At 53.5% G+C, this 24,990-nt stretch overlaps 9 protein-coding genes across 9 annotated transcripts; 4 read left to right on the top strand and 5 right to left on the bottom strand.

The window, feature by feature from the left end:
- Positions 1 to 281: 281 nt before the first annotated feature.
- J4E88_008518 (uncharacterized protein) lies at positions 282 to 1,952 on the bottom strand (the record flags this gene model as incomplete). The annotated part of the gene is made up of 1 exon (XM_049402128.1): positions 282 to 1,952. One exon carries the CDS (start codon positions 1,950 to 1,952, stop codon positions 282 to 284), a length of 1,671 nt encoding a protein of 556 aa, XP_049252226.1.
- A 213-nt stretch (positions 1,953 to 2,165) lies between these two features.
- J4E88_008517 (uncharacterized protein) lies at positions 2,166 to 4,035 on the bottom strand (the record flags this gene model as incomplete). Its single annotated transcript, XM_049402127.1, has 2 exons — positions 2,166 to 3,562; positions 3,612 to 4,035. 2 exons carry the CDS (start codon positions 4,033 to 4,035, stop codon positions 2,166 to 2,168), a joined length of 1,821 nt encoding a protein of 606 aa, XP_049252225.1.
- Positions 4,036 to 6,538: 2,503 nt separating this feature from the next.
- Positions 6,539 to 7,483, top strand: J4E88_008516 (uncharacterized protein; the record flags this gene model as incomplete). The annotated part of the gene is made up of 1 exon (XM_049402126.1): positions 6,539 to 7,483. One exon carries the CDS (start codon positions 6,539 to 6,541, stop codon positions 7,481 to 7,483), a length of 945 nt encoding a protein of 314 aa, XP_049252224.1.
- Positions 7,484 to 8,297: 814 nt separating this feature from the next.
- Positions 8,298 to 9,153, bottom strand: J4E88_008515 (uncharacterized protein; the record flags this gene model as incomplete). The annotated part of the gene is made up of 2 exons (XM_049402125.1): positions 8,298 to 8,866; positions 8,916 to 9,153. 2 exons carry the CDS (start codon positions 9,151 to 9,153, stop codon positions 8,298 to 8,300), a joined length of 807 nt encoding a protein of 268 aa, XP_049252223.1.
- A 1,126-nt stretch (positions 9,154 to 10,279) lies between these two features.
- Positions 10,280 to 13,777, top strand: J4E88_008514 (uncharacterized protein; the record flags this gene model as incomplete). Its single annotated transcript, XM_049402124.1, has 1 exon — positions 10,280 to 13,777. One exon carries the CDS (start codon positions 10,280 to 10,282, stop codon positions 13,775 to 13,777), a length of 3,498 nt encoding a protein of 1,165 aa, XP_049252222.1.
- A 560-nt stretch (positions 13,778 to 14,337) lies between these two features.
- Positions 14,338 to 15,553, top strand: J4E88_008513 (uncharacterized protein; the record flags this gene model as incomplete). Its single annotated transcript, XM_049402123.1, has 3 exons — positions 14,338 to 14,397; positions 14,449 to 14,513; positions 14,716 to 15,553. 3 exons carry the CDS (start codon positions 14,338 to 14,340, stop codon positions 15,551 to 15,553), a joined length of 963 nt encoding a protein of 320 aa, XP_049252221.1.
- Positions 15,554 to 17,364: 1,811 nt separating this feature from the next.
- J4E88_008512 (uncharacterized protein) lies at positions 17,365 to 18,755 on the top strand (the record flags this gene model as incomplete). Its single annotated transcript, XM_049402122.1, has 2 exons — positions 17,365 to 17,370; positions 17,466 to 18,755. The coding sequence occupies 2 exons, from the start codon at positions 17,365 to 17,367 to the stop codon at positions 18,753 to 18,755; spliced, it is 1,296 nt and encodes a 431-aa protein (XP_049252220.1).
- Positions 18,756 to 19,401: 646 nt separating this feature from the next.
- J4E88_008511 (uncharacterized protein) lies at positions 19,402 to 21,261 on the bottom strand (the record flags this gene model as incomplete). Its single annotated transcript, XM_049402121.1, has 1 exon — positions 19,402 to 21,261. The coding sequence occupies one exon, from the start codon at positions 21,259 to 21,261 to the stop codon at positions 19,402 to 19,404; it is 1,860 nt and encodes a 619-aa protein (XP_049252219.1).
- A 1,141-nt stretch (positions 21,262 to 22,402) lies between these two features.
- On the bottom strand, positions 22,403 to 24,811 carry J4E88_008510 (uncharacterized protein; the record flags this gene model as incomplete). Its single annotated transcript, XM_049402120.1, has 3 exons — positions 22,403 to 23,834; positions 23,881 to 23,971; positions 24,019 to 24,811. The coding sequence occupies 3 exons, from the start codon at positions 24,809 to 24,811 to the stop codon at positions 22,403 to 22,405; spliced, it is 2,316 nt and encodes a 771-aa protein (XP_049252218.1).
- Positions 24,812 to 24,990: the final 179 nt, after the last annotated feature.

The following is a 24,990-nucleotide window of genomic DNA, read 5'->3' as shown; positions in this document are numbered from 1 at the left end:
CATCACTTCATGCACGAACGATATGTTTTGCCGGTGATCCGAAAAGCCTCCCATTCCTTGCAGATCCCATTTCGGAGACGTCAATCCCACATATTGGTCGTGAGCTTCAGCTAGAGAACCGCGGTAAATCACCTTTATCAGGTGCCTCCAAGCGCTAGCACGCATATGCGTACGCTCCTGCTACTTGCGCCGGCTGTCTTCAGGTACTTCCCAGGTCTGAGCACCTGCTTCTCTTCACGCGACACTCTCGGCCGCCTTAATCACTCCTAGATATTACGTGATCACACGTCGTCGCACATCCCAAGAGAGTACCGTAAGTTGAACCACATACCGAACAGGCTACCGGAACTCGGTCCAGATTGTTGGCTAGCAACCCTGAGATGCTTCAATATACCACCTTGATCAAGACAATTGACCCTGCGGTGGCCCTGGGTGAGGAGGTCGATCGGATCGTCGATGGCATACGAACAGGGAGTGATGGTCTCTTCGGAGGTGGTCTTGGTGCGGTATGTGGCGCGTAGGACGGTACCGTGACCATTCATCCATATGTTTGGAAGAGGCCGGTTGGCTTCCGAAGGATACTGCTCCAATACATCTGATAGCAAGAGCAATACTGCACTCTGAATGTGATGCCTCGTGATAGACCGTGTGCCGCTCATACCGCTATCGGATCCTTGAATAGTGATGGTAAGGTCCCCATAGGCGCGTGTGAATGTATGTAAAAGTTTAGTGATGTTGATACGAAGATCCGCGGCAGGCTTTGGTGTAGAGAGCTTGAACATCAGAACCATGTTGATAGGACACTGCCCCTCCCTGCGGAAGTACGGAACGATCAGATTCGAAAAGTTGTCAATGTCCAACATCTCTTGTAAGGCCTTAAAGCCGTTGAAGTCGGTCGTGTCTTCCTGGGTAGACATACGAATCATGATCTCGCCGTACACTCGCGTATTCATAAGGTCGATGTCGTCCCGTAGCCTTGTATTGACTCCGCTGAGGCCGACGTGGTAACCCCGGGCTTTTTTGGTGTCCAGGTCGAATGTGACATCCGTATCGGATGTGCGTGCGTACGCGTTGATGGCCGACAGGAACTCGTCAGGTAAGGACAGAAGGTTTAACTGTTCAGATTCTTTCCACTGAACCTTGGAACCATGGTCTAAGATGTCGAACCGTCTCTCCGGATCCGGGAAGGAACGCGCAATAGGATAATTGTATTCGACGTATCCCCAATGGTTTTGTTGATGGTAGCAGATCATTATTGATGAGATCAGGCCAGAGTATTTGGCATACTGCCTGAGGTTGAGAACGTCTGCGGTGCCTAATTCGAGGAGAACACGGTTCATAAGACACGCGGCAGTAACTGGATTGTGGAGTCCGGCGCTGTTACTTTGTTCTTGGAATAACGAACTTCCGGAACGCACGAAGGTAAATTTGCATTTGGCCTGAGGATGGCTCCAAACAAGCTTCAACAGCGGGAACAGTTCGTATTGCCGAGTGTCTCTTGGAGAATACGATTTTGCTTCTATGCTTACGCGAGACAAGAGCTGATAGTGTGATCCGATTCTTGACAGCCATGTGCAGGTAAAGTGCATCTGACGTTCGAGGAACTGAGAGAAGAAGAAAGTGTTCTCGCCGTAGAGGACACCGACGGCTTCATGGTAGACTTGCCGGCATGATAGTAGAAGATCGGTGCAATCTGCGAAGACATCACACAAATCTTCGTCCCGTACTTGCTGCTCGACGCCACTGTGCGTATAGTGAATGCCATGACCCCTGACCAAAAGTTCCACGTGCGCCTGACCGTCGTCTACAACGATAGGTCCGTCTCTTTTGAACAGGTACTCGTAGATGCGGTTGCGAATCTCAGGCGGTAGGGTTGTGAGGATGCTGGGTGCGCGGGGATCGGCAGGACCAGACGTTGTTTTGGGGATCTCGATGACTGTATGGGTAGCCATCTTGTGCTGCCGGTCGAGTGATCGCAGCAGGTCAAGATGCTTCTGTAGGTTAATTGACGGAGAAAGATTGCAGAAGGAAGTTGACGCGGGGTGGTACTGCAGTTTTAGGCAAACAGCGGTCCGAGCGCGGAGCTAGCGGGAGGTGAGAGCCAAAGTGAAGGTGAGGACGCCCTCAAGACGCGCCTGCCGTTCCAGTGTTCCATAGTGAGAGGATCAGTCACGCTTGAGCTTCAGCAAGCCATCGTCATTCTCAGCGAGAGACACTTTCGCCGGTCCCAGAGCTCGTTTCAGGTCACTAATCCTCTCCTTCGCTACGGTAAGCAGCTCTGGACAATCCGCCGCGTCCCAGCCTTCCAAACCGTGAACGAGGACAGCCAGTATCGAGTTCTTGAAAAGGTAGGAACGTCTTCTGCTACCCAGCGCCGTCAGAGAGAGAAACAGTGCAGAGTAAACGAGGAGCGCCAGCGGATACGCAAGCCAAGCCCATCTCACATCAACAAAGATGTCCGGGCCGTAAGCTTCGCTGGTGTTGTTGATAGCCGCGGAGTTGCCGGGGCCTTGTATGACTTTGCTTCCTACTTCTGCGAAGCCGCGAAAGAAGTAGGACCAAGTGTGATCGAGGAAGTACTCCAAGAGGTACGTGCTCAACGTCGTGGATTTGAGGATGCGCGAAGTGGAAGCAGCGAGCCAGAGGCGTGAGGAGTTGCCGAGGTAGAAAGTCTCGTTCAGACCTTCTGCACGGAATGCTTGATCGTATCCACTTGTCACCATATAAGGGTCGTCACCAGTCGGGATCAGTGGCCATTCCTCCACCGAGTCGTAGTTTACGACAGTGTTTCGTACTGTGATGTTGTGATATCGCTTCGCACAATAGTTCATTTGGCAGTGCGATACCGTCCCGTTTACCAACCCGAGCCGATCGATTTCGCCGACACGAGTGATGTTAGACGACGATTTGAAGCAAGTGAATGCGGAAATTGTCTGCAGCGGTAACTCAAAAGGCTCAGTGATTACATCCTGGTAACCTTCAAAGTCTCCTATGCAGTACTCAATCTGTGGGGGATACGCAATCGATAGAGACCACACTGGGCTGCCACTCATTGCAGAGAAGAGGCTGTATGTTCTATCGATCTTGCTGCGTTCCAAGCGAACGATACCGAATTGATAGCCGCCAAATGCGGCAAGGTCCGTGTCAACAACGCCAACACTGGGGTAGCTCTCGTTGAGGTAGCGGCTCGCGGTAATCCAGAGCACCAATTCCGGATACCCTGGCTTCTTGATAGTGCACATCCTCTCCCATCTATAAGGCTGCATGGCTGCAACGTAATCTGTCATCGCAGTATAGTTGAAGTAAAAGTGCTGACTGGAGGCATTATAGCTAGATTCCACGGAATTGCCGCAGCCCTGAAAGTCTTCGTCTGCGAAGTTACCGCCATTCCAGAAATCACCATCGAAAACAACGTCTTCTGAGCTGCAGGATTCGCAAAGACCTAGCGAGGTGAACTCATCAAGTTTGCATTCTGTTGTCGGACAGTATACATTGCTCAGCAAGTTGATGTCTTGCAAAGCGACGTGATCTGTGAACCCGACGGTCAGAGGGTGCTCTATACCTATCATATGATTAGTGACGCACGACTTGTGATCCACGCAAAGACATACCAATGAGATCAGCATTCTCTGTGCTCGACACGTCTGAGAAGGAATTGCTTGAGCTTACAGTCCCGGTAGTGTTGACTAGCAGCGCGGGTTTGGAGTAGACTCTCAGAACCTGCTGTGTGAAAGGCTCAAAGCCAAGCGACAGAATTGTCAAGGCTGCTCCAAAAGACGCAAGCGCAGCGGACTTCCTCAATCGCAGCTTGTAAAGAAAGGTAAAAGCTCCCCAAGGTCCACGAGTAGCGACATCGAAATCATAGAGGCGATTGATAGGCTTCGATTGTGGTGTCTGGAAGTAGATCCATTTCAGCTGTCCGATGCACTCGGCAAGAGGGACTAACAATGCCGATTTGGCAATAGTGGAGAATACCGCTATCAGAGAATTCGGTTGAATGGGGAGTCTCCAGTCCCTCATGGGCTTGCCGTACATGGTGAAAAGGATAGCTAGGATGAGTGCCATGCACACAGTGCTCAGTAGCAAGGCCGCCACTTCCCACCACCAGCCCATGGAATGTGAACGTCGCTTTGGCAGTGGCTTCAAGGGAGGAGATGCGGACCCCTGTTGGGGTGGAATAGTTGACATGGAGTTCGAGCTGTTGATTGTAGACGGCGATCCTGTCCTTGATGAGACTGGGGAGACTGAGTGGTGTGGGGGAGGTTGGCTTTGAGGAGACGCCAAGTCAGCCATTGCAAAGCTATCGAAGGAAAGCCGTCTGTCTGTGTCCAAGTGGTCGGATGCCGCAAGACCTTGAGAAGTAGACATGTCTGTTGCGTAAGTTGAACAGAGTGAGATGAGGAAAGTTGACAAAGACTAATGGCTCGAAGTATGAGATCGTACTGGAAAGCCAATCGTGCCTTATACTCGGTCATCGTCACACGATGCAACACGACATCATTGCGGCGATGTCAGCCTTGTGCCAGCTACACCAGTGCCGTCGTCAGATTCGAGCCCCCAGAACATGGTGTGGAGGCCAAAAACCACTCCCATGGTGTCGCACTCGCATATTCCGCCCCAATCTCTTGCAAGACTCCCGATGCAGTACGAGTACCTTCGGGTTGTACAAGAATGCGTTGAGATAAGCCGGGCAGGATGCACAACACTGGCCCCTTCTTCAATCCAGCAGCGACTAGCTTACCGAGACCAACGAAGAGGGTTCCAAAAATTCCTGGAAGGCCCAGAAGGCCTACCAGAGCAGTCAATATATGTAGTTTTAAACCAGCAAAATTGCTACCTCAGACGTATCTTCACTGGTAAGCAAATCACCCCTGCACTAGGATGAGGATGGAAGGAAGAGGCTGAGAGTTTGGCGGATTATATAGGCGAAGGGATCGCAGGCAGCAGTCTGTCACGGGTGCGGATGAGGCGTGGTTGGGACCCGTAGGGCTGCAGGCAGCTGCTCGTCACGGGTTCAGATGACAACTTAGAAACGTTGGGTGTGGTGGATCGAAGGATTGATGGAATGAGGCAGCCACGGCGTACGCGGACTCGATGTGTCAGCAGCAACCACGTGATCCTAATGACTGCCCAATCGGCTGCAGATACGATCGAGGCGGAACGGCAGGGGTCCGATTCTCGGCATATCACCTCGCCCACAATCCCTCCATGGTACACCCTCAAACAACAAAAAGTAAATACCACATCTTCACCACCCCTGCGTAGCAAATGCGCTTCTGTGGCGCACTGGAAGAAAGTCGTCGCCGGCAAGAGCGCGACGACGGAAATGCTAGCAAGTCGCACAGGCTTGGCCTGCATAGCAAGGGCCAAGTTGGAGTAACCCTGCAGTAGGCATGGCAGTGGAACAGAGAGCTGGACCAGTCGTTCCTCGTGCATGCTTCGTCCCGCGGCATCCATGTCGAATACTCGGGCCCGGATAATCGGCGGGCGGGCGGACCTATTGGTCTCTCATGCGCTGGGTTACAACTCACCCGCCGTCGCAGGTGGGATTACACCAGGCATGCTTTGACAGCGAAGAGGCCGGCGATTCTCGTGTGTACTGTCGGCGAGGCTTGACAGGTGCAGCGACGCTTCTGCTTAGCAGGCGTGCTAGGTGGCGAGCAGAATGTTCAATAGGGTGGCCGAGGTTAGTCTGGTGAAAGAGCAAAAACTGGGGATCGTCGGTGTGAGCCTTCGCATAGCGGCCTTCAGGGTCTGGTCCCTGTTGCGACATCTGTGGCCAACTGTGAGGATCCAGAATAATAGCGAGCCATAATCGTGCATGTGCTGGCGGTGAGGGCAGAGAGCGTTGACGCGAGTAGAGTGCATGTCTTATACCCGCCTGCTCCCCTTTGATCCCATCTTGCTCGCTCTTCCCCTGCTCCTCGCCGGCCTCGACATTCAGACTTCTCTAGCTTGTGTTGTGTGGTGACGGCTAGCTGCACCGTTTTCCCACGTCGTCGCCGTGCCGCATTCTCGTCGCAAAACGCCGTCGACCCTTCCCGACCAATCTCGCAGCAAAAGCCGGGGTGTCCCCTCTGGCCCGCAAGATCTGCAGGATAGCGCAAAAGACATAGGATTCGAGCGATTCCCTCTGTGCATTCAGGGATTTTGCAAATTACCATCCACGGGACTTTCGGAACCTCCACGCGCAAGACAGCAGAGTCAGCTGTCAGGTACCCGGTGTGCACCATTCCGACGAGCGTCTGATAGCTAGTGGGAGAGCTAGGCGGCGTCAGAACGTGGGAACCTTGGAAACAGCGGTCACGCCCGAGGTCAGCACACACACCTGGCCGGCCCCTTAGTAAGGAGGAAGTTAGAGAAGGTGCGGGTGAGGCGGTCACATTCTGCGACAACCCACTTTCCGCCTTGTCCTTTCACACTCGAGCACCCAAACGCGCAATCTGCGAGCGACGGCGACACCTCATCTATCCACGCTTCCCTCTCGCACGGCGGCACACTTCCTACCAACAAACTTCGCCTCAACACACCCGCAGCCATGCACCGCAAAAACCCCATCAGCGTGCTCGTCTACAACACGCTCTTCCCCACACCCTCGCCCACCGACCCTCCCTCCTTCAGCGCGCACCTCTCCAAAAACCTCGTCGGCGAAGTGCGCATCGAAACAGCAAACTTCTACGGCTCGCTCGACACAATCGAAGCGCGGTACCCAGGCCTAAACTACGCCTTTCAACCACACCGAAAACGCCTCGGCCGCTTCCCACACCACAAGCGACTCTTTGACGCATTCGACCGGCTCGGGCTAACCGAAGCCGAAATCCAAGGCTTCTGCAGATGGGAAGGCACACTCTGGGCACGAGAGCGCTATGAGCGAGACGAGGGCGTACGCGTAGTCGACACGACAGGCGTAGACATAGGGGAATGGGTCGACACACGCCGAGCCTACTCATCACGCCACAACAACGGCGCAGGCATCAACGTCAAGACGGACATTGAAGTCGAGATCGAAGAACTAGAACACCACAACCACCTCCTGCACAATCCGCTCACCCGGCAAAACATGCAACCGCCCAGCCACCACCACCACAACGGCGGCGACACAGAAATGCCCGACTCCTCCTCCTCAGCCGAAGACGACGACGACGACGACGAAGACGGCGCAGCAGAAGCGTCAGACTCGGAATCAGACTCAGACTCCACATCCAACGAACTCTCCTCCTCCGTCGGCTTCTCCCTAAACGCACGCCTCCTCCACGCCGCCGCCCTGCGCGAGTCCTCGGGCGCCCTAAACATACCCATGGACCCAGAATGGGAACAATACCTCAAAGAAGCGTCTGAGCGCGGCGAACTCAACATCGACGCGACGAGAGAGGCGCTGCGAACGATGGCAGGCCAGATCGCGCAGTTGCACCAGAGCACCGTTGAGGCGGAGGGCAGCGAGGCGGTGCCGCAGACGTTTCAGCCGAATGCGGCTCCGGCTTAGGAGTCCGTAGACGCAAGGATGCAGATGGAGATGGAAATGGATGCGCAGGCCGAGGCGGAGGCGGAAATACAATGGATGATCGACGAGGGCGTCGAAGCAGCGGTTATTGTTATGTTTCCCGATGTGTTTCTCACACCACCACGGAGGACATGATTACGAAGGACACGACGACGGGAACGATCAGGACGAAGACGCAGTCAGTGGTGATAGGATACCCATCTTTAAGGATGGTACTTGTTGTTGGCTTTGGCCTTTTGCCTCTCCTGCACTGCATGGCGTTTTCTGTGCTACTTCCATACAAGGCAGGCGTTTGATGGGCATTTCGCGAGATACCCCAGATTTCCTGCTGGGCTTTTCTTGTTTTGTTGGGATAATGGATGGTTCTTGTTATCATTTTATAGATTGGTGGGGAGGCTTTGGATGGGCAATGAGGCATGGAGTGAGGCATGCACGGCATATAGTCATAATCCATCATGTTCAGATTTTCAAAGATGGGTGTTTGTGGTGTTCTTGTTTTTTCATGATGTGCTTGATGCTTGCACTTGAGGAGTGATGGTTGCTCCGATCGTTATATGGAGCTATTGAGGGGTTGCTGGTGCTCCTGGCTTTTCCATCAAGTCTCCTTTGTAGGAGTTTCGAATGTAGCTAGACATGACCCAAGGCTGCATCCTTCGTGAAGCCCTACAATCCTCCACGAGTATCACCGGCTATGACCAAATTGCTTTCCCATGCCAGACGGCCTTGAGGAGTGTGGACCACGGTTATGAAGACGTGACGTGTTGCGGTATTGTGAGATACTACACACACCGTCGCCTTAACGCCTTCCAGAGCTCCCGAAGCCGAATCCGCCAGGGCCCCTCTTAGTACCCCTTGTGATCCTGCCGCTACTATCCTCATCAATCTCCATAGCGTCATCACCACCCATACCCATTAGATTCCGCTTGCCAGTGTTCTTCTCATCACCGACCGTCATGACTGCCTCAAAAGCCCTCTCCTTCTTCCGACGCGTCTTCTCTCGATCCAAGGCCTCTTTCTTGACCTTTGCGACTTGCGCCTCCAGATCTGCTAGAGCGGAGTCGCACCGTTGTGACCATGACTGTAGGGTGTTTTGAAGTGCGGGGAGGGATCCTGGTGCGAGGTCGCGGAGCGGTGAGATGGATGTTACGGAGACGAGCGAATGCGCGGGGTCGAGCGTCGCGGTTATGAGGCCGGAGTAGATGGCGGTGGTGATGAGCTCCTCGAGAGCGCGGGTGGTGGGTAGCTCGAGCGCTGTCATGAGATGTTTGTAGGTGAGGGTGGCGTGTGAGTGTGAGAGCGGCAGTAACGAGAGCAGTAAAAGCTTCTGGTGTTGCTGTGCTGAAAGTTTTGGGAGATTCGCTTGAGCTTTGCGCTGTCAGTACACAACTTGATGGCTATGGTGTGATCAACGCACCCTTGTAGTCTTCCCAGGTTCCCCAGGCGAAGATCTCGAGCAGGGTAAGATACGACGCATGCTCCTCTGAATTCCGTAGGTTCTGGATGTTTGGCGTCTGTAGGAGTTCGGCGAATACGTATGTGTTGGGCGCACTGGTGGCTTGCACGATCAAGTCCGATGCTGCTCGTGGAGAAGTCGCGGACTTGCTGAGAGCAAGGAAGGGCTCGAGAGCGTTCAGGGCCTTGGTTTGCTCCATGTTGAATCAACGTAGATGTTACGGCTTCTGGAGTGGTAAATGTGTGGTTTCAATGTAGCTGTCTATCGATAGTGGAAGGCGAGCAGGCAGCTGCATGTGAGGTCCGTCTTGGCAATCGCGGTCGGTCGCGACTGCCCCGCGACTCAACCCCACCCGCCTCTACGCTCGGACATTCTCTCATTCAACGAGTTCGATTCCATAAGGGGGGTTAAATAGGCACCATTTTCTTTTTGCCATTCACGTTCAAGCGTGGAATAATGTGCCAGGAATCACCTCTCAGTCAGCGACACAGGCCTTGACTCGTACCCGACAGCGCCTGCTCCGCAATCACGAGATCGTATGGTGGCCACACATTATCAATCATAGCGCACGAACTCAGCAGTTCGTAAGACGAAGTACACCAAGTCCGGTCCACATCGTGTTCGGTGACTGACACGGCGCACGCTCAATCCAGGCAAACTGCCACGACACTGGTAATTTGTTTCGTTCGGTCAAAGCGGTAACAGGCCCTGAGGCTCCGCGTGTCTCATCTAAGGATCAGGAAGGGTTTTATGTTCCTTCCTGTTTCACATGCCAAGAAGGAAACACTATCGTCTAGTGTCCGTGCCGCGTCAAAGACACCACCAACTCCTAGATATCACAATTATTCTTAATCCTTCTTCTGTCATCCTACGGACTTGGAGTGTGCCCTGCATCTCACAGCGCTTGCACTTTGACAGCTTGACGATCAGCTCGTGGCGGCGCCCTAGCAATAACGGCCTATCATCCACCTGCGGAGCCGGTCTAGCCTTCTTTCGACGTGCCGCGGCGCTGGGCTTGAATCAGCACTGGGTCAGATTGTGGCTGCTGCACTCCGTTCATCAATCGCCATATTAATAACTTCGCCATCTGGCACTACCGGAAGCTGGCCTTCCTTTTTACTCCGGAGTCCGCTATCCTCTCGCGTTTACCTCACGTTGTCGCCATACCGTCGCGCGATCGCTTTTCGACTTCGCCCCAATCCTCCCGCTTCGTACGAGCCGCCCTCGCCCCATTCGACCGTTGGATGCTGCATCTGGCTCAGCATCAGCAGTCTAGTTCGCGATCCGTCTGAAGTCAACGGCACCGAAAAGCGCTTCTAGCCATTATGGCTCCTCCTCCGGCGACAGCGCACATGGCGACAACGACGCTCAAAGTCGAGGGCATGACATGCGGCGCGTGTACCTCCGCGATTGAATCGGGCTTCCAGGGCGTGAAGGGAGTAGGAAATGTGTCAATAAGTTTGGTGATGGAGCGGGCTGTCATCCAGCATGACCCCGAGGTCATCACCGCGGAAGAGGTTAGGGAGATTATCGACGACAGGGGGTTCGACGCAGAAGTGCTCTCGTCGGATTTACCAATGTCGCACAGCGCAGATGACCACTTTCTGAGCGATTCTGAAGATGAAGAGGAGGAGGCGATCGGAAACACCTCGACCACAACGCTTTCAGTTGGCGGAATGACATGCGGAGCGTGTACATCCGCCGTAGAAGGCGCTTTCAAGGACGTAGCTGGAATCAAGTCCTTCAGCATATCGCTTCTCTCTGAGCGAGCAGTCATCGAACACGACCCTACGATCATATCTCCGGAAAAGCTCGCTGAAACCATAGAAGACGTTGGCTTCGACGCGGAGGTACTGGATACCGTGGCCGCAACACCAGCAGCCAAGAAGAGCAGGAGCCGGAAGCAGCAGAGGACGATGACCACAACAGTCGCTGTTGAGGGCATGACCTGTGGCGCATGCACATCAGCCATCGAGAGCGGGTTCAAGGACGTTGAGGGTGTATACCAGTTCAACATCAGCTTACTCGCTAACCGTGCCGTAATCGTGCATGACCCTTCCAAGCTCACCGAAGAGCAGATAGCAGAGATTATTGAGGACCGCGGCTTTGACGCACAGGTCCTATCATCTGTCGATGGTAGCATACAGCAGTCGTCAACAAGCAACATCCCCGTACAGCTCAAGATCTATGGACTGCCCAACGCTAGCGCTGCTCAAGAGCTCGAAGGACTACTACGGAAAAGATCCGGCATCACCTCAGCAACTGTCAACTTCAAGTCGTCAAGAGCCACCATTCAGCGAGAGCCTCAAATCGTTGGCCTTCGAGCAATCGTCGAGGCCGTGGAGGCAGCTGGATACAACGCATTAGTCGCAGACTCCGAAGACAACGATGCCCAACTGGAGTCCCTCGCAAAGACTAAAGAAATCCAGGAGTGGAGAAGATCTGTCATCTTCTCGGCTTGGTTCGCACTTCCTGTGTTCTTGATAAGCATGTTCATTCCCATGTTCCTGCCATTCCTTAACTTTGGTGGTATTCGTCTGATACCTGGCCTCTATCTCGGCGACGTCATCTGCTTGGTCCTTACTATACCTGTCCAATTTGGTATCGGAAAACGTTTCTACATCTCTGCGTACAAGTCTCTGAGCCACGGCTCTCCCACCATGGATGTTCTGGTAGTACTGGGTACCTCAGCCGCCTTCTTTTTCAGCGTCTTCTCCATGTTGGTCTCACTCTTGGTCTCCCCACACACCAAGCCGACCACACTGTTCGAAACCAGCACCATGCTGTTCACTTTCATCAGCTTAGGTCGCTATCTTGAGAACCGTGCGAAGGGTCAAACGTCCAAGGCCCTTTCCAGCCTCATGTCGCTAGCTCCGTCCATGACCACCATTTATGCGGATCCCATCGCTGCGGCTAAAGCTGCTGAAGGTTGGGATGTTGCTGAAGAGAAGTCGGAACGCACCTCCACTGATGGCAATGCTGCTGAAGAAAGGGTCATCCCCACCGAGCTCATCGAGGTTGGCGACGTTGTTATTCTTCGTCCGGGTGACAAGCTTCCAGCTGATGGTACAGTCACACGTGGAGAGTCGTATCTCAACGAGAGTATGGTCACTGGTGAAGCTATGCCAATACTTAAGAAGAAAGGCGCATTGGTCATGGCTGGTACTGTCAATGGAAACGGACGTCTGGAGTTCATGGTCACCCGAGCCGGCCGCGACACTCAGCTCAGTCAAATCGTCCGCCTCGTCCAGGAAGCCCAAACGAGTCGGGCTCCCATTCAACGCCTTGCCGACATTGCTGCTGGTTATTTCGTTCCAATCATCATCACTCTCGGCCTCGCAACCTTTGTCGGATGGATGGTTCTCAGCCACGTCCTACCCTACCCACCCAAAGTATTCCTTGATCACGCTAGTGGCGGCAAGTTCATGGTTTGCTTCAAGCTCTGCATCGCTGTCATTGTCTTTGCTTGCCCATGCGCGCTCGGTCTTGCAACACCCACCGCTGTCATGGTCGGTACTGGTGTTGGAGCTGAGAATGGCATTCTCGTCAAAGGTGGTGCCGCTCTCGAGACTGCCACAAAGATCAACCATGTCGTCTTCGACAAGACTGGCACGCTCACTGTTGGCAAGATGAGTGTATCTCAGGCAGACATTCAGGGAGGTTGGGCAAGCCCTGATAAGAAGAATCTTTGGTGGACTCTCATTGGACTTGCGGAAATGGGCTCAGAGCATCCTATTGCTAAGGCTATCGTTCTGTCTGCCAAGGAGCATCTCCGTCTCGGATCCGATGGCAGCCTGGATGGCTCAGTCGGAGACTTTGAAGCTGTCACCGGTAAGGGTATCATCGCAACGGTCGAAGCAGCCCTCTCTCGAGAGCGTACCCGTTACAAGGTCCTCATTGGTAACACGGCTTTCCTCACCTCCGAGGGCGTTAACGTCCCCGACTTCGTAGAAGAGCCGCTCACACCCGCTGCCAATTCCAGACCTCGAGGTGGACCCCAAAACCGATCCGCTGGTATCACCACGATTCATACCGCCATCGGCAACACCTACACTGGTACACTGAGCATGTCCGACACCATCAAACCATCTGCCCGCGCTGCAATCCTTGCCCTTTCTCGTCTAGGCATAACATCATCGATTGTTACTGGTGATACCTCTGCTTCCGCCCTTGTCGTCGCAGCTGCAGTTGGTATCGATCCCGCAGATGTTCACGCTTCGTCTACCCCCGCCGACAAGAAAGCTATCATCGAAGACCTCCAGTCGCGTGGCCAAGTTATCGGTATGGTCGGTGACGGCATCAACGACTCCCCAGCGCTCGCCTCGGCCGACATTGGTATTGCTCTCTCTACTGGTACAGACGTCGCCATGGAAGCTGCCTCTATCGTCCTCATGACCAACACCGATCTCCTCTCTATCCCGGCCTCACTAGTCCTCAGCCGTGCCATCTTCTTCCGCATCAAGCTTAACCTGGCATGGGCGTGCATGTACAACTTTATCGGTCTTCCTTTCGCAATGGGTTTCTTTCTTCCATGGGGTCTTTCGTTACACCCCATGGCTGCTGGTGCCGCAATGGCATGCTCATCCGTCAGCGTTGTCATGAGCTCTCTGCATCTCAAGTTCTGGCACAGACCCAGCTGGATGAAGGTCAGCGTCCTTGATCCTGGTGCGCCGATCGATGAGAAGGAAGCGGAGATGGAGAAGATGGGCCACAAGGGCGTCTTTTCTACTCTCAAGGATTGGGTCAGCGATGCGTGGGCTGCGAGGAGGCGGAACAAGGAGGAGACAAGTTATATGCCTTTGATGGATATGGAGCAGCAGTAATCTCGTTCATGCGTGTTTGAGCAGATGTTGTTAGTATTGGCGTAGCGTTTAGGATACCACCTTTCCTTGGTTCTTTCCTTGTCTGTATGTCATCGCATTTCCGTTGTTCCTAATTGGGAGTCCCTGTATATAGCTCTTGACTCCCGACACTGTTGTTCAAGCCTCGTATGAATCCAATCCGATCTATGCTACAGCAACCTTTATGTCATGTGAAGATCAAATATGTTAACTCAATGACATTACTCGTCAAACCAGCAAACATGTAGAAAATCATGATGCGATAGCCCAAGTACTTACCTGAAGCAGCCAAACGTCGGCAGCTTGCCGTGCGCGTGACGAAGTCGCGAAAGCGCGGCGGGCCAGGGTCCACCAATTGGCGTCACAAAGATAAGGCCAAGATGAACAACACAACACCGCACCGCAACCGCTTCCCACTAGATATTCGCTCGCTTCGTGGAGCTTACTCGGAACACACATGCGACCGTGAATAGCACCGAATCCCACGTCCTACATCCGCCCGCCGCCAGAAACGTCAAACGAGGCCGCTGCCGCCGTTCACCATGGGCAGGAACCGAGCCGTGTCGAATGCGTCGACGCGGAGCAGCGAGCCGCCGTTACAAGTAGGTATGGGCACTTTTTGAGCTTGGCAGGACTGTGCTGAGTAGACGCAGGAGCTGGGGAGTATGTATGATTACCTGGCCAAGGTAGTGCTGTTGGGACCCAGCGGCGCTGGCAAGTAAGTTTCGCGATAAGAGCGAAGACATGTACCAAAACACCGATTAACCAAGAAACGCCTATAGATCCTGCCTCCTCCACCGCTTCGTAAAATCCGAATGTAATCTTACCCCCATCTCCTCTCCCCTCCTCTTCCCTCCCCACCGCCATCAACAACCCCCACTAACACCCTCTCCCTCACTCACAGGGCGCGTCCTCTCCAGCCAAACAATCGGCGTAGAATTCTCCTCCAAAATCGTGCACATTGCCGACCGCCGCCAACGCTCGCCCTCGTCCCCCTCGTCGCGCAAACGGATAAAACTCCAGTTATGGGACACAGCTGGCACAGAGCGCTTCCGCTCTGTCTCACGGTCCTACTACCGCGGCGCCGCAGGCGCTATCCTCGTGTACGACGTGAGCAGCTGGCGCAGCTTCGAGCAGTTGAAGACGTTTCTGGATGATGCGAGGGCGTTGGCGGGGCCGGATATTACGATTATCTTAGCGGGGAATAAGGCGGATGTTGAGGATGGGGGGGTGCCTATAGGCATGAATAGTGGAGGAGGGGGAGGAGGAGGATATAGCAGTTATGCCAGCACGCCCTCTTCAGAATCTGGTCTCCCTCCACCCACGCCCTCCTCGCAAGCAAGTCGCACACCTAGTCTCAACGCCAATCTCCACGCGAGTTATACCATTGCGCCCGACGGCCGCGAAGTCCCCGCCGAAACCGCTTCTCGCTGGGCTGGCCAGAACGGTATCCCCGTTGCTGTCGAAGTCTCCGCGTTGAACGGAGAGAACGTGGAAGAGCTGTTTACACGGTTGGCGCGCATGATTCTTACGAAGATCGAACTGGGCGAGATCGATCCTGATGATCCGGCCAGTGGAATCCAATACGGCGATTTGGGATGGGATGACGGGGGTGGGAGTGTGAGGAGTGGGTTTGGGGATGAGGGGGTTAGGTTGAGGAGGAGAGGGGGGAAGAAAGCTGGTGGTGCGTTGGGGGAGTGGGAGGATGTTTTTAGACTTGGTGGGGGTGGGGGGAGGAGGAGAGGGGGGTGTTGTTGATACAATGGAATGGAGATGGGAGTACGGCTAATGTGTGGACGTTTCTTTAGGAGGTGGTAGCGTGTGTGGATTTCGGATTGTGTAGTTTGTATATGCGGCATACCCATGGTGTTTTTTCTTTGGAGGATATATAGATTGACGATGTAATGCACATAGAAGGATCTTCTACATCCGTTCTATTGAAACTTCTGTTGCGATTGAGATGGTTTTTCGAATTGTGTAGTTTGTACGTGCGGTCTGCTCTTGTGTGTGTTTTTCCCTGGATATATGGATTGCTTGGAGATGTAATGTGGATGAAAGGATCATTGGACGAAGGCTGATCAAAACGAGCTCTTTTGACTTGTAAAACTTCACTCAGCGAATACGGGGGATTCAGGGTATACCCTGCATTACGATTGTTACGTATGGCTACCTGACGGCGTTTAGTCGTCTTGATACTACTACTGCATCTATTCCAGCCCGTTCTGACCTCAATATCTGAGTATGCAGGCCATTTTGTTGTCTTGCCTTGCATCGACATCCCACCGTCATAGAGGACTTCCGCGTCGGCTGAGATCTACATCGTGAATTGACGCAACATATATGCATCACATTTCTCCATTCGATGAGTTGTCAACCCTCCACTGACGCTGCATCACGTCCAGTCTACCTCACGATCGCGCGCTACTCGGGAGCTACACGACGATCACATGTCACCCACGACGTCGGAATTACATCGGGGCGTTTTTATCTCACCACCTGCATCGATAGTTCTCACCTCGGGGCAATAGTCGGACGGGCTCAGTGTGCAGATTTGGAAGTCAACGGAATTCCGTACCAGACTGAACAACGCGTTATTCGAACTAAAACTTTTTAGATGGTTGATTTAGGTGGGTTGATCCGTAGAGTACCGCGGCGGGAGGTTTTGTGGTGTGCCCAGATGCGGCGACGTGAAGCCTAGCGCGATCTTCTCGCGCATGCGCGGATCTAAACGTCTGGCGTGTCGTCATCATGGAAAAGGATAATGCATGCGCACGCGATCACGCTCCAAGCCACTCCCCACGCGCATCCGGACTCGATCCAGCAGAATACCGACAGCATCCATCAATACAGATTCCTGCACTCCGAAGATTTCCCACAGTATGTCCCATATCTTGCATGCTGACGCGTTGGGGAAACTTCTGGATCCGCCGTAACGCGTCCGAAACCTCGGCATCTCCATGTCGCAAAATTACATTTGCCACAGCCACGGATGGCACCGGCGGGCGGGCTAGCACTCGGGGGTCGCGTGCCCTTCCGAGGGTGGACGCCCCAGTGCCCTGGCAGTAGCGTGTTAGCATGGGCTTTGTGCGTCACTGGCATGTTCTTCAGATTTCCATGATATAGGCGTGCGTGCGGCTCCGTTTCTGATCTAGACTTCGTCCACTACTTTCACCCCATTCTTACGGCCTGTTCGTTTCTTTACTAGATTTACGACTCGTTTGAAGATTAATATTTACGTTTTTTGACAATCATACTGTCGTTCTCACGCGCGTTTAGATCTCTTACCCGCGCTCTCCCCTCGCGACTTCCGGTCGGGACAGCGAACCCGCTTGCGATTGCCGATATGTCGTGGCTCCATCGATTGAATCCCACGCCGGGCTTCCCGCCGCATACGGGACCGTACAAGGTCGGCTCTGTGGATGTAGAGATACCCACAAGCGACCTGGACAGCCCGAGCGCGGATGCGCCTCCTGCGGATCTACCAACTGTCGCTTTCCGCATCTTTTACCCGTGTAAACAGGACAGCAACGAGAAGGCGGTGAGATGGATACCGAGTCCGCAAAGGGAATATGTTGGTGCTTATGCAAGGTTTCTGGGGGCGAACAGCGCGTTTGCGAGTGTTTTCTCGTAAGTACCTGAGATGCGATTGGGATGAGCATGATACTGACAGTTGTTTAGATTGATGCCACAACTACTGTATTACATTTCTATGCCTGTACACCAAAACGCCGAACTCCTCGCTCCCCCGCCGAAGTCCGATCGATGGCCCGTTATGATGTTTTCCCACGGACTGGGAGGCACCCGGAACGCATACTCGCACATCTGCGGCTCACTCGCAAGTCACGGAATCGTAGTGGTAGCAGCAGACCATCGCGATGGCAGTTCGCCTCTCGCCATCCACCACACACCCGAAGAGAAGCCGAAGACGAAGCGCGTTGACTACCGATCGATTGCACACAAGGCGAGCACAGAAGTATACGAGGCACGAGACGAGCAACTGAAGATAAGGCTATGGGAGTTGGGCATGGTACACGATGCAGTCTTGAAAATCGACGAAGGACGTAAACTCAAGAACGTAGCCCAAGACCAACCCAAGGGAAAGAACCTACTCAGCATGTTCTCCAACATCCTCAACATCCACGAGCCCGGCTCCATCAGCTACGCAGGCCACTCCTTCGGCGCCTGCACAATGGTGCAATTCGTAAAATCCGTCTACCACCGCCCCCAAACGTCCACCCCGTCTTACAAACCCCTCTACACCCCCTCCTCAGACTCCAGCCTAGTCCAACAAATCACACCCCAAAACTCCGTCACCCTCCTCGACCTCTGGACGCTCCCCATCCAAAGCCCCGCCACAAGCTGGCTCCGCTCCAAACCCATGCCCTGCTACGATTCCCCGTCTGGCGGCAAGAGCCTGCTAGCCATCGCCTCGGAAGGCTTCTACAACTGGTCCTCCAACTTCCGCGAAACGAAATCAATCTTATCTCCTCCCTCGCCTTCACAATCCAGATACACAAACCAACCCGGCCCCCACATCTTCTACCCCATCGCCTCAGCGCACCTCTCGCAATCCGATTTCGGCGTCCTGTTCCCCTGGGTCACAACCAAAGTCTTCGGCGCGAAGGAACCTGAACGCGTACTCAGACTCAACACACGCGCGATATTGCAGATGCTGAGGGAGAATGGGGCGAGGGTTGCGAATACGAGTGCGGCGGATTTGGAATTGGAGGATGAGCCCGGCCCGGCGAAGGGCTGGAATTTGGTTAATGATACTACGATTTTGAGTCGGACGAAGGATAGTGTGAGGGGTTGGGTTAATATTAGTGTGGATGGGGAGGAGGAGAGGGGGGAGGAGAAGGTGGTGAGCCCGTTGGAGAAGGTGGGGAGTAAGGGGAAGGGGCCTGGGGATGCGGTGGTTGAGGGGGAGGCGCTAGGGCAGGTTGTTGAGGGGAAGGCTTGAGGGGGTGATGTGATGTGTTCGTGATTGGGATTGTGAATGAAGGGATGGCGTTTGGCATAGCGATCTTTTGTTTTTGGCTTTGGAGTAGACATACCCGGGTATATAGAGATGAGTTTGTAAATGATGATATGGTTTTTTCAGAAAAAGAGGTTGTTCGTACTGGAAAGAGACATATATCCTACAGCCCGATACAGTCTTGACCTCTCAATATAGATCGTTGGGAAGCTACTTATGCGGCGATTACAGACTAGACTTGATACAGAAAACTTCCTATTTTTATATACACCCCAAGGAAACTACATATGCTGTCGTTGCGCAAACAGACGTATCTGTCGTCGACTGACCAGTTTGCTCTCCTGCTATTTTGATGAGTGAACAACGGGTATCCTGAGAAACGCCTGGAGTAAAAGACAAAGGAAAGTAAGGGAAAGAAAGGGAACGGTATATCCGCCATCACCATCACCGCCATGCCATCCATCCACATATCCTTTCAAACTTGGTGTCTGCCGCAGTGACAATGAAACCGTGAAACACACTCCAGAACAACCCATCTCCCGCCATGAAAATGTGACTTCACGACAAGACATGGCACCACAACCCCCATTCCCATCCCCGCTCCCATCCCCATCCCCACCCCCGTCTCCGCCTACCAACCAACACCAACACCCTTATCCTTCAACCGCCTAAACTCCCTACACTCATACTCCGTCGGCCTCTTCGCCTTCCCCTGCCAGCGAATCCCCTCCTGCCCCTCGCACCTCTCCAGCCGAAACCGATACATCGCCTTCACGCTATCCGTGCACGTATACCCCCTAACCACATACAGCCCATCGTACCTCAGCCCCAGTTCCGGGCGGTAGGGGTTCTTTTTATTCAGCTGCGCAGACCGGATGACGCGAATGGGGTTGAGTAACTCGGCCGATTTGATCAGATGAGCGGTGTTCTCCGTAGGCGTGCCGTTGCGGCCTTCGGTGCCGGAGTATTCGATGGTGTTACCGTTGTCGACGTCGTGGTATGGGTTTCCGCCGGAGAGCACGATGGAGTAGGCGCCTTTATCGCGCTCGCCGTAAATACCGCCTTGAGCCGATCCATGCGCCCCGTCGCGCACTGTGCAAAGCTGCGTAGGCCACCATTGCCCCAGCACCAACTCCCCCTCGCCGTAATACTTCGCGGTCGTAGGAAATAGAGCACGGTACGTCTCATCGAGGCGATCACTCGTCCTATTATCCCCTTTATGCGGCGCAATACCGCGCAGTATATCTTGATTCAAATCGCCCTTATACCAGCGCTTGTAAAGCTGATACGCATCCGCCTTGAGATCCCACGGGAACTTTGTGCCTGGTTTGAAGATGCGGGGGAGACCGTAGTCGGGGCTTAGGGTCATGGCTTTGCGGAGGAGAACGGTGTTGACCTGAAGGTCGATTTCGGCTTTGTGAATGAAATCGCGGATCTTGTCGTAGAGGGCTTCGAGTTCGATCTGGGATTTTCCTGGCTTCTCACAATCTGTCAAGGCCGCTTTGAGGGCTTGGAGGGTTACGAGGGCGAGGGGCCGCTTTTTGGTCATGGCTTCCATGCGCGGGTCTTTGATGGTGATGGAGCTGTACCATGTTGGGAGAGACTTTGCAATAGGATATTTATCTTCGGGGTCGTCTGAGACGAAGAGGTCGTTTGATGACACGATCTCTGATTCTGATGCGTTTGTTGGCGTTGCCGGTGTTGCTGGCGTTACGGCCCTTGAAGATGTAGCAGCTGACCGCTCCCGTGAAGCGCCTGCAGTCGATGATTCTGCAAACGTCGCACTCTTTGGCGAGTCCTTAAGAGGCTCCCTCTGCTTCCTCATCTTCCACAAGCTCTGAACATCGATCTGCTCATTCGTCTCCTTCTCCTGTGGCTTCTTCTGAGTCGGGGTTGGAGTCGCAGACTTAGACGGCGCCTTGCCCAGCTCCTTTGTATTTACTTTTAGCTTTTTGTGCGTGTCGGCGTTCGGCTGCGGCTTCTTTTGAATCTGAACTTGGACCTTCGACTTGCTCGGCTCTGTAGCATTCTCATTTGCTTTATTAGAGGTGTCGTCTTTTGGCTTCTGGGAGACGGCCTCCTTCGCCTTGGACTTGTCTTGAACTCGAGGCTGGAGAATGTCTTGGACCTTCGCTTTCTTAGCCGGCGGATCGACAGGCTTCGCACCGGGAGATGTTGGAAGCTTACGCTTTAAACCCTGCTGCGCTGGCTTGATGACCTTGGGCGTGACCGCGATGGTGTCCGCCGCGACAGGTTGCTCCGCATTCTTGAACGGGTTCATTTGATGCTTTGCTCCTAACTCCGTCATCTTCTTGCTGAGAAGACTCATCCTCTTCTGGTGCTCCTCGTTATTCGCTTCCTTCTGCTCCTTCGTCTTTTGTAGGATCCTCGCGACGGCTTCTGGTCCAGTACCAGACGCCTTCGCAGCATTCTGGGCTTTCTCCAGCAGCCATGCTGAGGATTTGGGGACTTCGTTTTTGGTCGCTGCCATGGTGTTGCAGTTGATATTCTGCGAGGTGGGGTGGTCGTGTGTTTGTTTACAATGTCAGGCGCCAGCTGGCGTTTGCCATATACGTGCCGCGCTACCTCTAGGCTGCAACAACAGAGGTGCGGGGTAAAAGAGAGGAGCAATGAATATGGATACTAATGTACTGGTAGATGACGTGGAGTGTAATGGACCTCCGGTACTAATCCGCTGCAGCCTTGAGGCAGCACGCGTGCAGGTAATTCTGAGTCTTCTACTAGACCCTACTAGAAGCTACGATATGTCCGTAGGACACCTGCAACTGTAATAATTATCAACTATGGTAAGTCTGCCATCGATAGTTAGATTGATGCTGAAAATGAATGGGAGGAAATGGGTGAGGTTTATATAGTATTCGATGGTTGACCGCAAGTGCTCGATGTCGCGGATGCCACGCTAGTCTCGCATTATCGCCGCGTCTTGATTGGCTAACGCATTATCTCGTTCAACATGGGTGTATGTATCTCTCTGAATTTACATTGGACAAAAGTCACAAGACAATGCATGTTGGAGTCTCTAATGCCTATAACATGCATATACGAGGGATGAAAGCGATAATCTTACCCCGAACAAGTACATCTTATAGAAGAACAGTCAGTCTTGCATACAACTAATGCATGTCAAAGGCAGAGTATTACGTGACCAGAGGCTATGCAATGCACATTTGATTTGATATAAAGAGTGAGTCACAGTAGTTTAGATCAACTTGCATGTTGGCCTCTACATGGGGTAAGGTTTAAGTGGAACACGACAAAGTATCTGACGCAAGCCTGAACATGGCAGTTAAGCCGACACACTGTGATACTGAGTTGTGCTCAGGTTATACAACAGTCTAAGTATGCACCGCATGCTAAGACAATGTAGATACAAAAATTGATGTATCGTGTACCTTCAGCATAGCGTATCAGCTCATCAAAGAGACGAGTTCATCTGTACATTGAACTCGCCATCACTCACATGAACATGCCAAGTCAGAGTATTTGGGGAAACATGCCGCATTACATTGCACAGCCATATCCCATCACAGACTACATGTCCATCTCTACAGACACACATATCCGTGTAACCCAACACCAAAGTATCCGATACAGTACAAAAACCAACCACTCTACTCATCATCACTCTCCTCCTCCTCATCCTCCATCTCCAAATCCTCATCGCTCAACCCCTCGAGGTCAACCTCCTCCTCTTCCTCATCCTCCTCATCCGCCGCAAACTCCTCTCCACCCTTCTTATCATACTTCTCCCCCTCCTTCCTCTTCCTATCCTCCGTCTTCCTAGCCTCCTCGAGCAACTTCGCCTTCTGCTCCCTGCTCTTACGCTGACCCGCCACATACGCGCCGAGCGGACTCTTATCCCACTCTACATCCTTCAAGAACCCATCGACACCCGCACGGTTATTCGGTGCAAACTCAACCTTATTCCTCTTCTCCTCGACCCAACGGGAATTAGCCTCTAGTTTCTGAACCAAGAGAGCGATGAGAGACGAGACTTTAGTATTTTTGTTTCCAGAGCTCTTCTTCGTCATGGCTTTGACCCAGCGCTTTAGCATGACGATGACGGGGAGGGCGAGTTCAGGGAATGCGATGTTTTTTGTCCAGAGGATGAAGAATTCGGAGAGGAGTTCGGCGACTTGCTCGCCGGTGCCGTCTTGGTAGATGCGTGTGCGGAGGAAGGCTTTTGTTGCGCGGATGCTGATGCTGAAGTCGAGGGCTTTGAGGGTGCTGGGCTTGGGGGGTTTCTTCATCTCAGCCGAGTTGAGGACTTCGACGAGGGCGGGCGCGAGCGGGATGTAGGTGGAGGTTGCTTGGGCGATGCGCAGGAGCGAGCGGATGAGTTGGAAGCGTAGGGGGAAGTATTGCGATGTGGGGATTAGACGCATGGCTCCGAGGGTGACTTGGACGACGGGGTAGATGAGGGGGCGGAGGGGTGAGGGTTTGCCGGACTCTGCTTCGCGGAGGGTCTCGCAGTGCATGGAGATGACTCTTGACCAGAAGTCGAGCGAGTGGACGTACTGCCAATTGTAGACGGTCTTGTAGGAGTCTTTTGTCTTGTTGGTGATGCTTGTGCGTAGGTGTATCGCGAGCTGGCGGATGAAGCCGAAGCCTGTGGTGTAGCCAACAGTGGGATCGATGCCCCAGAGCTCGGCTGCGGTGTTCTTCATCAGGTTGATACCCTGAATGGTGTGGATTGTGGTATTCCTCGCGCTCTTGACGAGGCCCTGGTATACCTGCTTCAAGACAGCCTCGCGGATGCTTGGGTCGGCAATGACTACTAGTCGTCGCAGAACCAAGAAAGCCGACACTCTTGTTCCGTCGTTGTTGGCACTATCCGACCAGACTGATGCGACAGAGCGCACGACCTCGCGCACGACCTTCTTGAAGGACAGAATGTATGGGAGCATGTGGGAGAGCGAGTCTAGCGTCATCTGGAGGGTCTTCGCATCGGACAGGTTCTCAAGGAGGTGATGAATCGAGACGGTATGCGACTTGAGGAGGGGAGTAAGTGTGCGGAACTTCTTCGAGTCGGTAGCAACGCGACTGAGATTGTTAGTGAATATCCTGAAGAAATAGGGTGATTACTTACATCCTGCCTCCAGCGCTCTCCTTGACGGGCAAGTGATGTTGGAGAACCTTGGGTACTAGGTGAAGAGTGGTTACTTGAACTTGATGGTACACTACATACTGTTAGTCTTGACCTTAGGGCGGGAATTTATGGATGTACCGTCTGGATCGGTTATAGAGTACTTGTATGATTTAGTAGCCTCCGAGTCGTTCATGTGTGATGCAGCGCGGAAGGCCAGAACGACCTCCTTCATGGCGCGCAGGGAATGTTTCGACTCCATGGCAGCCTTCCATTTTTGGATTGTCTTCAAGCCAAGCTCATTGCCCGAGTCTTCCTCGTCGTCGAATGCGCTTTCTTGCGCTTTCTGGGCTTTCTGCTTCTTTCTCGGTGTGGCCTCGTCTTCACTGGCAGACAGAGCGTCAATCTCTGCAAGGTCGGCGTCTTCGGCAAAGTCCAAAAGCTCGGCGTCGTTATCCTTGAGGTACTTGTAGAACTCGGGGTCCTTCTCCGCCAGTCCTTCGAGCTGCGCCTTGTGTGTGTCTGCGTCGTCGCCAGAGTCGCTTTCGGAGCCGGACTCGTCGGTGCCGTCGGGCGCATCTTCCATATCCTCATCAGAACCTTCCGAAGCATCCTCCTCGACGGGTGTGCGTTTGCGCTTGCCGGTCTTGGGCTTGGTCTTCTTCTTGCTCATCTCGGGAATCTGGAAACCGCCTTGGAAGAACTGGTCCATGGACATTTCGCCCAGGTTGTCGTCCTTGGCGCCATTCGTCTTGGGCTTCTTCGCGGCTTCTTCCTCTAGGTCGTCGGCTTTGGCATTGTCGCGGGCCTTGCGCTCCTTCTTCTTGGTGTCCATCTGCTTCCTCTGCTTGACTTTGGCGACATCCTTGCGGCGCTTGATGACGTCGCCGAGCTTGTCCTTCTGGAACTTCTTGGTCGCCTTGGAGACGGGCATGTCGGCGGTATTTGGCGGTTCCTCGAAGGCGAGAAGGTGTTGTTGGCCGAGCGTGCAGCTGGCGGTTGAAAAACTTGGGCCTCGAAAAAGTTCCAGCGCTAAGGACCCTGCACTGGATCCCTAGCGCCTTCCCCACGAGATGAGCTGCGGCGCATCGATAACACAACTGCGCACCACCC

Source organism: Alternaria novae-zelandiae (assembly GCF_023758075.1).
Source record: "Alternaria novae-zelandiae strain BMP 2774 chromosome Unknown scaffold_19, whole genome shotgun sequence".
In the NCBI taxonomy this organism is placed as follows: Eukaryota; Fungi; Ascomycota; class Dothideomycetes; order Pleosporales; family Pleosporaceae; genus Alternaria; species Alternaria novae-zelandiae.
This window is presented reverse-complemented; position numbering and strand designations above follow the sequence as displayed.